Source organism: Cebidichthys violaceus, unplaced genomic scaffold, assembly GCF_023349555.1.
Source record: "Cebidichthys violaceus isolate CVI_PGR_0920_01 unplaced genomic scaffold, fCebVio1.0.p SCAF_43, whole genome shotgun sequence".
Taxonomy (NCBI): Eukaryota; Metazoa; Chordata; class Actinopteri; order Perciformes; family Stichaeidae; genus Cebidichthys; species Cebidichthys violaceus.
In genome coordinates, this window is record NW_027176628.1 from 1515234 (window position 1) to 1528806 (window position 13573).

The following is a 13573-nucleotide window of genomic DNA, read 5'->3' on the forward strand; positions in this document are numbered from 1 at the left end:
TTTAAAGCTTCATGTTAAAACAGGACCACATGAAGATTAAACATCACAAAGATCATCACGACTAAAGAAAACAGAACTAATACAAACCTGAGCCACCAATAAGGATTATTATGGATTTATTGGAAATACAGCCACATTTTCTATCACATAAACACAGAGAACTACTTTCATTTGACAGATTCAGGTATTATTACTAGTATTAATTAATTTAAAGAGGTTTGAAATGTTAAAGCTGCACACATAACTGTCTCTCTCTCTCTGTCTGTCTGTCTGTCTGTCTCTCTCTCTCTGTCTGTCCAAACTATAATACTTTATGATTTTGTATTAATTCATTCTGAGAGACAAACACAAGCTACTTTAAAACACTTAATAAAGATTCAATCAACTAATCAATGAATCAAAACAATAACAATAACAGCAGAGATGGTTTTATTCCTGCTCACATATAATGGAAGTAAATGGGTAAATATTCATCAATGTTAATGTGTGAATGCCCCTTTAAACCCAAAGATGTGTTATGAATACAACTGGTGACGTCTCACTCTGATTATAAAAATGAATAAAAACCAGTCCAGCAGACGTCATTTTATCTTTATAGACATTTATTTAGGTTATACATCATCTTTTTTTCTTTTTTTTTTAAGTTCAACATGAAAATGAAGACAAAAGCAGAATTCAGAAGATAAACATACAAGTGAACATGTAAACTATTATATCCTCAGGTATCCTGGGATTCATTGATCGGTGACAGAAGGAAGGAATCAAACTGAACAGTCAGATTGTCGAAATCTTCATCTCAGAGTCTTTTATTCTCTTTTTGGTGATTTTTTTGTTTGTTTCTCTGAAGATAAATGCCAGCAAACATTCTTCATCATCGTCATCATCAACTAGATTACTGTAAATCTATATTTTTTTAGTGCAACATGTTTTCATGGCTTCATCTTCAAACCTGCAGGCCATCCACAGGGACAAAATACCTCAAATCCGTAAACTGAAGAGACTCCTATTAAAATAAAATAAAACCCTATCAAAATAAAAATAAAGATAACTCAACTCGCCTCCACATTCATGTTTAGATATTTAGATTTAAGTGATCATAAACAGGATTGAATAAATCAACAGGTAAAACAAAAAAAATACATTCAATAACGGTCACATGACTCCAGCCACCATTTGTTAAAGGATTTTTACCCACAGCAACGTGACTTTGTATACCTTCAAAATAAGAGCGTCCAGTTGAAAACAAACCCAAAACCCTGCTGACTCAGCTCTTTAGACAAGTCCACTTTCAACATAAGAGCATCCAGTTGAAAACAAACCCACAACCCTGCTGACTCAGCTCTTTGGACAAGTCCACCTTCAAAATAAGAGCATCCAGTTGAAAACAAACCCAAACCCTTGCTGACCTAATGCTTTAGACAAGTCCACTTTCAAAATAAGAGTGTCTAGTTGAAAACAAACCCAAACCCTTGCTGACTCAGTGCTTTAGACAAGTCCACTTTCAAAATAAGAGCATCCAGTTGAAAACAAACCCACAATCCTGCTGACCCAGTGCTTTAGACAAGTCCACTTTCAAAATAAGAGCATCCAGTGGAAAACAAACACAAACCCCTGCTGACTCAGCTCTTTGGACAACTCCACCTTCAAAATAAGAGCATCCAGTGGAAATCAAACCCACAACCCAGCTGACTCAGCTCTTTGGACGGATTCCAACTGATGACAGGAAGTTTAAACAAAGAACATAAAATTCATCTCCACCTCTGAATAAAACACGTATATATGAATATTTCCTTTACGTAATAAAGATCAGCAGTGAACAGGAAGTGGATGATAGTGACAGGAAGTGACATCACTGTTTGTTGTTGGCCTTGAGGAAGCGCTGTGACTTCTGTCTCGCCATGCGGCGCTGCTGCTGCGCCACCTGAGCATCTGATATGGCCGCCTGCAGCTTCTGTAGGCAACCACGGTAACCAGGTGAAACATAAAGGTGCTTCTCACTGCACATGCTCAGTAGTGTTTAGTGCTCTGTGTGTTATTATTATTAATATTAACTTACCTGAGCGGTGTTTGTGTCTCTGAGCTGAATGTTCCTCACAGATTCCTGACCGTCTCTCTTTGGCAACTTCAACATCTGTTGCTCCTGAAACAGACAGACAGGGAGACAGTGAGACAGACAGGGAGAGAGATAGGGAGACAGACAGGGAGACAGTGAGACAGACAGACAGACAGACAGACAGGGAGACAGTGAGAAAGACAGTGAGACAGACAGGGAGAGAGACAGACAGGGAGAGAGACAGACAGACAGGGAGGGAGGGAGACAGACAGACAGACAGACAGACAGGAAGACAGACAAGGAGACAGTGAGAAAGACAGACAGACAGGGAGACAGTGAGACAGACAGTGAGACAGACAGACAGACAGACAGACAGACAGACAGACAGACAGACAGGGAGAGAGACAGGGAGACAGACAGACAGACAAGGAGAGAGACAAACAGACAGACAGTGAGACAGACAGACAGACGGATAGACAGACAGACGGTACCTTGCAGTAGATCTTCAGCTCTGATCCCGTCACAGCTGGAGGTCGGTAGAAGTTCTCAAACAAACACTCCCACTCTCTGTTGAAGTGACCCACGAAGTCGATCTCCTTCACGCACAAAACCCTCCTACACAACAACAACAAACGGTGAACAACAGCGTAGAACAACAACACACAGAGAGTCTTTGTGAGGATGTGGACCTGTTGGTGACGATGATGTTGGTCTTTCGGTGTCCAGGATACAGACAGTGATCTCTGAACACTTCCCCCTCCAGCTGTTTGATCTCTGAGCGCTGCAGAGACAAACAGACGTGAGTCCACTGAGTGAACAATAATGAACACATCCGTCTCTGTGGATGGATCTCACATTGGAAATAAAACCACTTTGAACACCAAAGAGAGTGAAAGTGTGAAGAAGGAAGTCTTTTATTAACAGACATTAAAGCAGAGTTCATGCAGTTCAGGCTGACTTATACAAAGAACACATCATCACAAAGACAGAAATATTACATATCATATATATATATATATATATATATATATATATATATATTATACACAAGTTTAGAATGAACTCATAGTGTGATGCTACAACGTTTTACAAAAATATTGAGAAGATCTACTGGAGACAAAACAATCACAGCTTTCATAGTAAAATAATTTCTTATTTTGGATAACTAAATTATGAATGGTTATAAATAAACAACTATTATTATACAAACTGTTATTTATATTTATAACGGGTCATTAGCAGAAATTAAAGAAACTACTTTTTCTGAAATAAATAGCAGAAATGTTTATTCGAGAAAAAAAAGTACAAAAAACAAACAGAGCGGAGAGTAAAAATGTTTGAGGTATGAGATACATATATATATATATATATATATATATATATATAAATATATATACATATATATATAAGTATATATATATATATATATATATAAATACATATAAATATATATATATATATATATATATATATATATATATATATATATATACACACATATATATATATACAAGTTTGTGCATGCATAGAATCCTGAATGATTTCAGCACAATATTTATAGATTAATGTGTAATTAACAATATGAATGTATTATTATTTACAGGATGAATCATTGAAGCTTTCTGAGACTGAATGAATATAGATTATAGTCTTTAAAAGCACTTGAATGATAAAGTTGATCCACTCAAACCCTGTTTATTCCTCATCAGGCTGCATGTGACACAAACACAAGAAGAAGAAGAAGAAGAAGAAACAAATTAAAGGCAGAAATAAGAAAAATCCAAGAAGAAACATTATTAGTTTTTAAAAAGGATGCGCCGCAGAAACTGACCTTATTGTTATTGTGTTTGATTATTATTATTATTATGTTATCATGGTTTTTATAACACATTAGATATTAAACACGCACCAACCGTGTCTTGACACGCTGACAGTTAAACCCTGAAACTACTGTACCCTGACTACTGCATCTGAGAACTGTACCCAGACCTGATTACTGCACACTAACTACTGTGCCCCAACCGCCAACATACCTTGAATACTGTTCCCTATCCCGACTACTGTACCCCGACTACTGTACCCCGACTACTGTACCCCGACTACTGTACCCCGACTAATGTACCCCGACTATTCTACCCCGACTGCTGTACCCCGACTACTCTACCCCGACTACTGTACCCCGACTACTGTACCCCGACTACTGTACCCCGACTACTGTACCCCGACTACTCTATCCCGACTACTCTACCCCGACTACTGTACCCCGACTACTCTATCCCGACTACTCTACCCCGACTACTGTACCCCGACTACTGTACCCCGACTACTGTACCCCGACTACTCTATCCCGACTACTCTACCCCGACTACTGTACCCAAACTACTGTACCCCGACTACTGTACCCCGACTACTCTATCCCGACTACTCTACCCCGACTACTCTACCCCGACTACTCTACCCCAACTACTGTACCCCAACTACTGTACCCCGACTACTGTAGCCCAACTACTGTACCCCGGCTACTCTATCCCGACTACTGTACCCCGACTACTGTACCCCGACTACTCTATCCCGACTACTCTACCCCGACTACTGTACCCCAACTACTGTACCCCGACTAATGTACCCCAACTACTGTACCCCGACTACTCTATCCCGACTACTCTACCCCGACTACTGTACCCCGACTACTCTATCCCGACTACTGTACCCCGACTACTGTACCCCGACTACTGTACCCCAACTACTGTACCCCGACTACTGTACATCAACCTAACTACTGTACTCCAATTACTGAACCCCAAATCAACTACTTTACCCAAAATACTGTACCCCAAACCGACTACTGTACCCTGACCAGACTACTGTACCCAAAATACTCTATCCCAACTACTGTACCCAGCCTGACTACTGTACAATAAAAAGACTGGAGTGTTCATGATCAGGCGTCAGGACCACTAAGATAACACGCTTCTATTTCATGGTGTTGTGTTTTTGATTAAAAACACATTTACTGATAATATCTAATTTTATATCGACTCACAAGGCGTTTCTTTCTTTAGACCGAGCACCTGACTGACGCAGAGAGTGAGAGATTGCAGCCGTTTCCTCTCAGGAAGTGACATCACGGTGTTGTAGAAACAGAGTAAAAGAGGGAAAGTGATCAAACCTGAAAAAGGTCGAAACCCTGCGACTCCGTGAGGTCGTACGGTCGGATGATCCCGTCCTCCCTGATCAGACGCACCGGACGCAGTTTGGTCACTTCCTCTGTCGACTCCGCCACTCTGACATCACACACACACACACACACACACACACACACACACACACACACACACACACACACACACACACACACACACACTTTAAAGTGAGTGACAGTTAATCATTTGGTCACATTAAAGTTCAAATCTATCATAAGGAAATATTGATCATATCGTTGGCTGAAAACAGACTCTAAACATATTGAGAACAGATCAGAAAAAGTCAACATCTTTCACTCTGAGTGACACATTTCAGTTTAAAAAGAAGCTCCTCAGGGTCCAGCAGCTGATTTATAATCAATCATTGTAAACAAATCAAGGCAGAAGCTCATTCAGACCGAAGCAGGTTTCACGTTCAGTGCACACGATGCCGTTAGCTTCTGTCTCACCTTTCATGGCCTCTACAGTGACAGCATGAAACGGTAACGATCAACAGGTTATCAAGAACTCAAGGAGGTCACGTGACAGGGGGGGGGGGGGGGGGGGGGGGGGGAATGAAGATCACTGAGGCAGCTGGGAAATGTTTTAGGGACAGAAGCAGGTTGTCCAGGCAACAACTGATTTACTAAAATATTAATGTTTTGTCTCAAATGTGCCATGAGATCAAGTTTTGTTGTTGCTGACATGATTATGTCATAGCTGTAATATTATATTACAGAATGACACAGGAAGTATTTTGAGTACTAATATTTTATATGTTTATAATATTTATTTATTTGTACTAGAATGTATACAACTTTACACTTATGTATCTGTGTTTAAATGGCCAATGTTTAAACTAATTACAAGTATTATACTATATATTCAATAATGTTAACTAACATATATTTGCATGTACTTTACACATCTGAACACATGTTTACATTAATTTAGTGCTCATTAGTATTTCTAAATATTTACTACAATTTAGAAGTACTTACAAATGTAGTAGTATTGACTAGTATTTACACATTTTCAGAAGTATTGACTGCTATTTACATGTTCTTACAATATTTTGTTATTCTATTTCTATTTCAAATATTTACTAATATTTACAGATCTCTACAAGTATACTACAAGTTAAACTTGCATTTATTGACTAGTATTACTTGCAATCACATGTATTTTCAGATATTTACTTGTATTTACAAGTACTTGGATGTATTTATTAAATGTACTTGCATGTATGTAGTAGCATTTACTAGTATTTACACAAAGTTAAATGTATATTTTTGATATTCAAAATGTGTAAAAGTACTCTCTGATGCAGCTTTAAACAAATTAAAACTTAATTATAACTGTTCCACAGCAAACAAACAAACTGCAGCTGTTATTATTTCCCTGAGTCATCGTGTTTACCACAAAGTTTCCAAACTCAGGCAGAACCATGTGATCATTCAGTCAGCCAATCCCTGAGGAGAGACCAGGTGATGCTGGAATCATGTTTACGTGAAAAACTGGACCTACACAGAGCAGGGTGTTATGGGTAAATCTCAGAGGAGCAGAAACGTTGACTCGTCGCGTGAACCTGCGCTTCAAGCTGATTGTTTGACTCAACTTTTCGGGAGGCGGTAAAATGGCAAACACGCAAATGTATCCGAGAGAGCAGCAGGGCTCCGCATAAACGCGTCGGCATAAACGCATCGGTATGAACGCGTCGGCAGAAACGCGTCCGCATAAACGCGTCGCTGTTCTCCGTCGGTGAGCTCTGACTACTTCTTGCTCACGTTTCAGAAGTCTTCGAGCCGGTGGACGTGACGGATATGTGAACTTTTTGCGAACGTTAGGATTTAATTCAAGTGTCAGGTGACTCTCCTCAGGGGCGTGGCCTCTCGACTCACGATGCCGCAGCAAGCAGAGGAGGGGGGTGGGGCTTCCAGAGGGGGCGGGGCTCGGAGCAGTGTTAAGAACGATGAGAGCATGAATCAGTTCAGGACACGATGGATGAAGTTTGTGTTTGTGACACGATGCAGAGACTTACCGTCTGTCTGCTGCAGGACGACAACAAACATGCAAACATACTGCTGCACGCTGAAGCTCTTCTCCTTCAGCTCTCTCATCTCCTACCACAGTAAACTGACCCTGAACCTCTCACACAATGAGTGTAACTACTCTACATGAGCAGTGGAGAAGGAGCTCAGCTTTAACGTGCTTCAAGGTGAAATACTCACACAACGAAAAAAAAAAAAAAAGAACAAAACTCCGGGAAACAACGACACCAGACAGAAAACAAAAGCAGAACATGTGAAAATTAGTGAGCAGACAAGAAGAAGAAGAAGAACAGAGGAGACAGCGAACACGTTGTGAAGCACACAGACGACACAGGAAGTTCATTAAGTGAAGGAACGCACAAAGACTCATCACTTAAAGCGTTGTGTGAAGCGCTGCGTACCTCTGGATGCCCTGGAAGGTGCTGCTGGCCATGTCCACGATGCCGCCCGTCGGTCGAGCCACCACGCCCACCAAACCTTTACCGATGCCCTTAAAGAAACCCGCCGCTCCCTCCTTCTTCGCTCCTACGGACACACAAAGTCCCCAGCAGGTTCTACTGTGGTTCTACTGCAGGTCTGAACCATCAACCGTCTTTTAACGCCAGTTCAAAGCCTTTAATTATCATTATTATTGAGTATGTCAGAGTTAACTATAACTGCTCAGTAGATACATTGACTTGGCGTGATGATATCCAGATGTTTATGTATTTTAGATATGTATGTACTCACCCTCCACGGGTTTGGTGACGATGCCCGTCACTCCCCCCACGAGTCCCTGTGGAGACACAAAGTGTTACTGACCTCACATCAGCTGATAAACTGTGAACTGGTGTCACTTTCAGTCTCTGAGGACCTTCAGCAGTCCTTTTCCTCCTTTAGCCAGACTCTCTCCGAAGTCTTTGGGCGGTCGGTTGATCTCCTCTCGTCGTTTCTGCTGGTACTCTTTGTCCATGGTGATGGCTGCCAGACCTTTACCCACCGAACCGGTGATCCTGGAAACCATACCTGCAGCGCCACCTGTAGGACAGCCGGAGGAGGAAATGGTAAGAGATTTATATTTATGAACGTTTAATGAAAAAAAAACAGCAGAACCAGAAGAGGCGAAGTCATTCTTCTTCCAGGTCAAAAGCTGGTGCCTACATTACCCACAATGCACCTCTCCCTCTGACAGCTGTGTGGTAGATTGTGGTGTGCTACGCTAGTAGCAGCTAAGGTAGCATGTAGTGGAGATGAGCAGGACCTGTTTGTCTCGAACTCCACATCTATTTACTTTTTGAATTTGTTGTTTGCACAGCTCAATGAAAAGATTCAGTCCAAAAGATGAAGCAGAATGAAGCGACTCCTCTGTCACCACATGAACTAAACTTCGGACACATAACAGAAGATCCTGGTTTCTTACCGACTGTGTGACCCAACAGGCTGCGGACCCCGATCACGAAACCTTCAGCAAACTCCTCGGGACCCTGAACGGCTCCCTGAGGAACACACACAGCAGTCGGTTCATTAAAGCAGGTCTTTACAGGTCCACTCAGCTCCTAGAAACCGCCGGTCCAGCTCCAGTTTATTATTAATATTAATATTTAACCGGAAAAATGTTCTACTTTGGACAGGACATGACTCATGAAGCAGATGTAGATGTTTGCTTTAATGCCAAGGAGCCTTTCTAGAGTCATAACTAAATGTTTTCTGGATCCACTGGTTTGATTACAGTCAGATATGTTTCATAGTTACCTGCATAATAGTAATAATTAGATAAGATGACTTCACATGTGGTCCTCTTGGTCCTGATCCAGGTGAAAAACGTTCACCAGTCCACGTGAATCAGCAGAAGCTTGTTGACATGGTGACTACTCACAGGGCTAACAGCTAGCTTAGTCACATTAGCATCACTCAACATTTTGTTCAATAAAGACGATGCACTTCTGATTTAAGATTTAAAAACTCGTTTCCATGTTACAGTGTGGTGTGTTACCTGGAAAGGTTCGTAGAAGAAGGCCTCCACTCCCTCAGACAGACCTCGGATCAGTCCAAACGGGTTCCCCAGGACGTCCAGACCCAGAACCAGAACATACATCTGCTTGAGGAACTGCAGCCAGAAACAACACCACTGGTTTGACTCCTCTCATCGTTTAGATCATCAGACTTTAGTTCACTGATGAAAGATGGCCGAGACATGGCGACAATTTCTGAAGACATCCGAGAAGAATCTTTAATCTTAAGACCAGAACGCGTGTCAGATAGCATGAGCGGGAGGTGAATTTGGTATCACTTTCAATAAAGCATTATAAACATACTTGAAATGAGTTATAATCATTTTATAGCACTGTATAATTACATATATAAGCACTCATAAGTATAACGTTTTATAACAATTACAACATATTATAAAGCAGTTTATAGTAGCTTATGATTGATATTCACTGATAGTTTTTCTGCAAGTGTATTATAATTCTAACAGTTGCCATACATTATATTGTTTTTATAATGCATCATAATGTGATTATAAGTGGACATTGTTTGCTTTAAGTGCATTGAAAGAATATCATTAAAACTATACAAGAACACACAAAACGCTGTAAAATAAGTTGATCTCTGTCATTAGATATTTGGTGAAAACAGGACACAGAGAAATAGAAACACCACGAAACAAGAACAAGATCCAACACAGGAGGAGGGAGAAGTGAAGGAGATGTTACCTGTTCACTGTAGTGACGAACCACGGCCCACATCAGCTTGTCTCTGCGGTAAAACTGGTACTTCACCTCGAAGAAGGCCAGCCTGACAGCGAGGACGAGAATCAATCAAACACAAGAAAGAAGAAACGGAGACTGAACTTTTACTTTGACAAATGATTCCTCTTCCTGTGGCCGCAGAGGGCAAAGAGGCGTATCTGATGTTTGAGGTGACACCAGAGCAGCGTCTCCATGGCCCAGAATGCATCTCTTTACAACAAAAGAAGCAGGAAGTGTCTTACTTGAAGATGAGGTCATCGACGTCCGTCAGCGTGGCTCCGATACTTTTCAGCAACAGGTTGAAAGACTGAAGGGCCGCCGTCTCCTGAGCCGAGTCCCCACCGCTGGAGCCCAAAGACAAACTGAGATGGAGCTGAGATATGAAATATAACAACAGAGATATGAAATATAACAGAGATATGAAATATAACAACAGAGATATGAAATATAACAGAGATATGAAGTATAACAGAGATATAAAATATAACAACAGAGATATGAAATATAACAACAGAGATATGAAATATGACAACAGAGATATGAAATATAACAGAGATATGAAATATAACAACAGAGATATGAAATATAACAACAGAGATATAAAATATAACAGAGATATGAAATATAACAACAGAGACATGAAATATAACAGAGATATGAAATATAACAACAGAGACATAAAATATAACAGAGATATGAAATATAACAACAGAGACATGAAATATAACAGAGATATGAAATATAACAACAGAGATATGAAATATAACAGATATGAAATATAACAACAGAGATATGAAATATAACAGAGATATGAAATATAACAACAGAGATATGAAATATAACAGAGATATGAAATATAACAACAGAGACATAAAATATAACAGAGATATGAAATATAACAACAGAGACATGAAATATAACAGAGATATGAAATATAACAACAGAGACATGAAATATAACAGAGATATGAAATATAACAACAAAGATATGAAATATAACAACAACAATATAAAATATAAGAAGAAAGACAAACAGATATGAAATATAATGAGAGAGACAAACTGAGATATGAAATATAACAACAGAGATATGAAATATAACAGAGATATGAAATATAACAGAGATATGAAATATGACGTTGAATTTGGTACCTGCTGATGAAAATAACTAAACTCATGTTGGAGACAGAGGACACAGTTTCAAGACTTCCAGAAGAAGTTTAAACCCTGAACTCACCTTGATGGGCGAGATGTGGAAATGTTCGAAGAAGCTGAGTCCTGACGTGTCGGTGAGCGACGCCTCCATCAGCTCCGTCTGCAGCAGCTGCAGATCTCTCTCCAGCAGCCGCGACTGAAACACAAGACACCAGCTCAGACACGTTAACCACATTAACTCGAAGTGGGCCGTTTGTGCGTCAGGGAGTCGAACCGTCAACCCGCTGCCTCGCTCTACCTTCTGTCTGTCGGCCTGGGGGTCTACAGCAGGGGTGAACAGAGCCAAGGTGGCTCCCAGGAAACCCTGATCGATCTTCACCGCCATCTCCTGAACCAGAGCCATGAAGTACCTGAAGTACGCATCAGCACTGTCAATACTAGGTCAGGCTTGATGAAAAGAAATGTACCGTCATCTTGAAGTGGTTGTTACTCACTTGAACTGCATGACGCTGCTGTGCTCGTTGAACCTGGTGATGACGGACACGTCGATGAACGGCTTCGGCTCTGTGGAGGCGGAGCTCGGAGTTAAAGAGACTCGGCTCATCAACGGCAACAGAGACCCAACTCCATCACACGTTGACATCTCCCACCATGATTCTAAACTCGTCTTCATGACACGTTATCATTCGTCAACTCTAAGGAAACTTTAAGGCGGGTTGAGCAGGTCGGTTTGATTTGTGAGGAAAACAAAATAGAGAAAAGACGGAACCTCGACAGGTGAACGTGTTAAAGACGAAGGAAACTAACCCGAGTCCAAGGCGATGGATTTCGGAGGAGGAACCGGATGGAAGACGATGGGGAAGATGGCACCCGGCAGCTGGTTATCCACCTGCAGACGGAACCCACGTCGGTCATGACATCACCTGAGTGTGTGTGTGTGTGTGTGTGTGTGTGTGTGTGTGTGTGTGTGTGTGAGTGTGAGTGTGTTTACCTGCAGCCAGTGCAGCTGGGCCCTCAGGCTGCGCTGGTGCGGCGACTGTTTGAACTCCACCTGGATCCCAGACAGGAAGTTCCTCCTCACCGGGCAGGAACACGGCTGACGTATCATCATGACGGCTGCATTTAGGTTGACCTGATGACCGGTGACATCACACACTCTCACTCAGCTCATTGGACAAACGACTGGAAATCTAACGGTCATGTTTTAAACGATCAACGTGTGAGGCTACGTGTTGGAGTGAGGAAAGGAATCGAGGAGGCACAAAATCGGTAAATGAGAAAGACCCTGTGTTTGTACTTAGTCTGTGTGTGTGTGTGTGTGTGTGTTGAAGTCTGACCTCCAGGTTGGTCTCCAGTTTGACCCAGCCCACCTCCGTTTTCCCGCTCAGCTGACTCTGGTAGGTTTTCTCCAGCAGGTTGATGTTCTTCTGACTGAACGGCTTCCAGCGGTTCTTTGGCTTCATCTCCCAAACCACACCTGAGCTGTGGACAGGTCAAACGCTTACGAGTAAATATATATTTATATACCGTGCTTCATACATGCAAGTAAACGTTAATAATAATAATAATAACAGTAATAAAAGACTGACACGAGTCAAAAGAAAACCACCTATGTGACTTTAGGGCTCAACGTAACGTCTGACCCGCTAACCTCCCCCGGTCCCCTCTGGTGATGCGTTTACCTGGTGATGCCGACGTAAGCGATCTCCTGCCGGTTGGCGTTGTTGATCAGCGACAGTCCGAGGTTTTGCAGCGACACCTTCACTTCCTGTTGGAACTGCTCGAGCTCCTCGGCCTGCCGAGCCTTCGTCACCACGCCGACGTCCTCGGTGAACAGCAGCACCCGCTGGCGTCCATCCAAGAAGGAAACCCAGTGTACCTGAGACAGGCTGTCGTAGGAGAACTGACCCACATCGTCCTGTAGCAAAAAGACCAGACACAAACACTCAAGCTTGTTTTACTATCGTTATGGGGACCTAACACCAGAAGCCCCTTTTGTGAGGACCCAAAAATCGTGTCCCCATAAACCATGTAAATGAGTTTAGTGACTGATTTGACAGGTGGCTCCCGTTAAAAAAGTCCAACACATATAGAAATACTGCCTCCACCATGAGGTGATTTTAACTGGTTATAACTGGTATTGCAGTGTGTACATTTTGTACATCTAAACCTGTAGTTCCTGTACAAGCTGCAAACACAACATCTGACATAACAAAACTAAAAATAATAGCTTTTTGTGAACTTTCAACCATCTTTCTCAGTGGATAAAGACTTTTCATTGTCATGCAGCAAGTTTCAAAGTTACACAACATCATAAATAAGATGAGATTTTGTCAAACAAAGACTCCAAGACTCCGGACATGTTAATGGATAATTTTTTTAGCTGCCTAATTCCACATCC

At 41.5% G+C, this 13573-nt stretch overlaps 1 protein-coding gene across 5 annotated transcripts in view; it reads right to left on the bottom strand.

The window, feature by feature from the left end:
* Nucleotides 1-804: 804 nt before the first annotated feature.
* vps13c (vacuolar protein sorting 13 homolog C) overlaps nt 805-13573 on the bottom strand; it is a 49120-nt gene continuing 36351 nt past the window's right edge. For 4 of the 5 annotated variants that reach the window (XM_068728804.1, XM_068728803.1, XM_068728802.1 and 1 more), the window contains 19 exons: nt 12855-13090; nt 12510-12654; nt 12164-12304; nt 11980-12061; nt 11667-11736; nt 11471-11582; nt 11255-11368; nt 10261-10391; nt 9983-10064; nt 9259-9372; nt 8686-8761; nt 8140-8303; nt 8016-8061; nt 7688-7811; nt 5223-5337; nt 2743-2834; nt 2545-2668; nt 2057-2140; nt 805-1951 (listed from right to left, as the gene is read on the bottom strand). In XM_068728804.1, the coding sequence (XP_068584905.1) occupies nt 1850-1951; nt 2057-2140; nt 2545-2668; nt 2743-2834; nt 5223-5337; nt 7688-7811; nt 8016-8061; nt 8140-8303; nt 8686-8761; nt 9259-9372; nt 9983-10064; nt 10261-10391; nt 11255-11368; nt 11471-11582; nt 11667-11736; nt 11980-12061; nt 12164-12304; nt 12510-12654; nt 12855-13090 (2154 nt within the window). In that variant the 3' untranslated portion in view covers nt 805-1849. Of the gene's footprint in view, nt 1952-2056; nt 2141-2544; nt 2669-2742; nt 2835-3583; nt 3764-5222; nt 5338-7687; nt 7812-8015; nt 8062-8139; nt 8304-8685; nt 8762-9258; nt 9373-9982; nt 10065-10260; nt 10392-11254; nt 11369-11470; nt 11583-11666; nt 11737-11979; nt 12062-12163; nt 12305-12509; nt 12655-12854; nt 13091-13573 lie in introns of those variants that run through there. The other variant, XM_068728805.1, reaches the window with a different exon arrangement.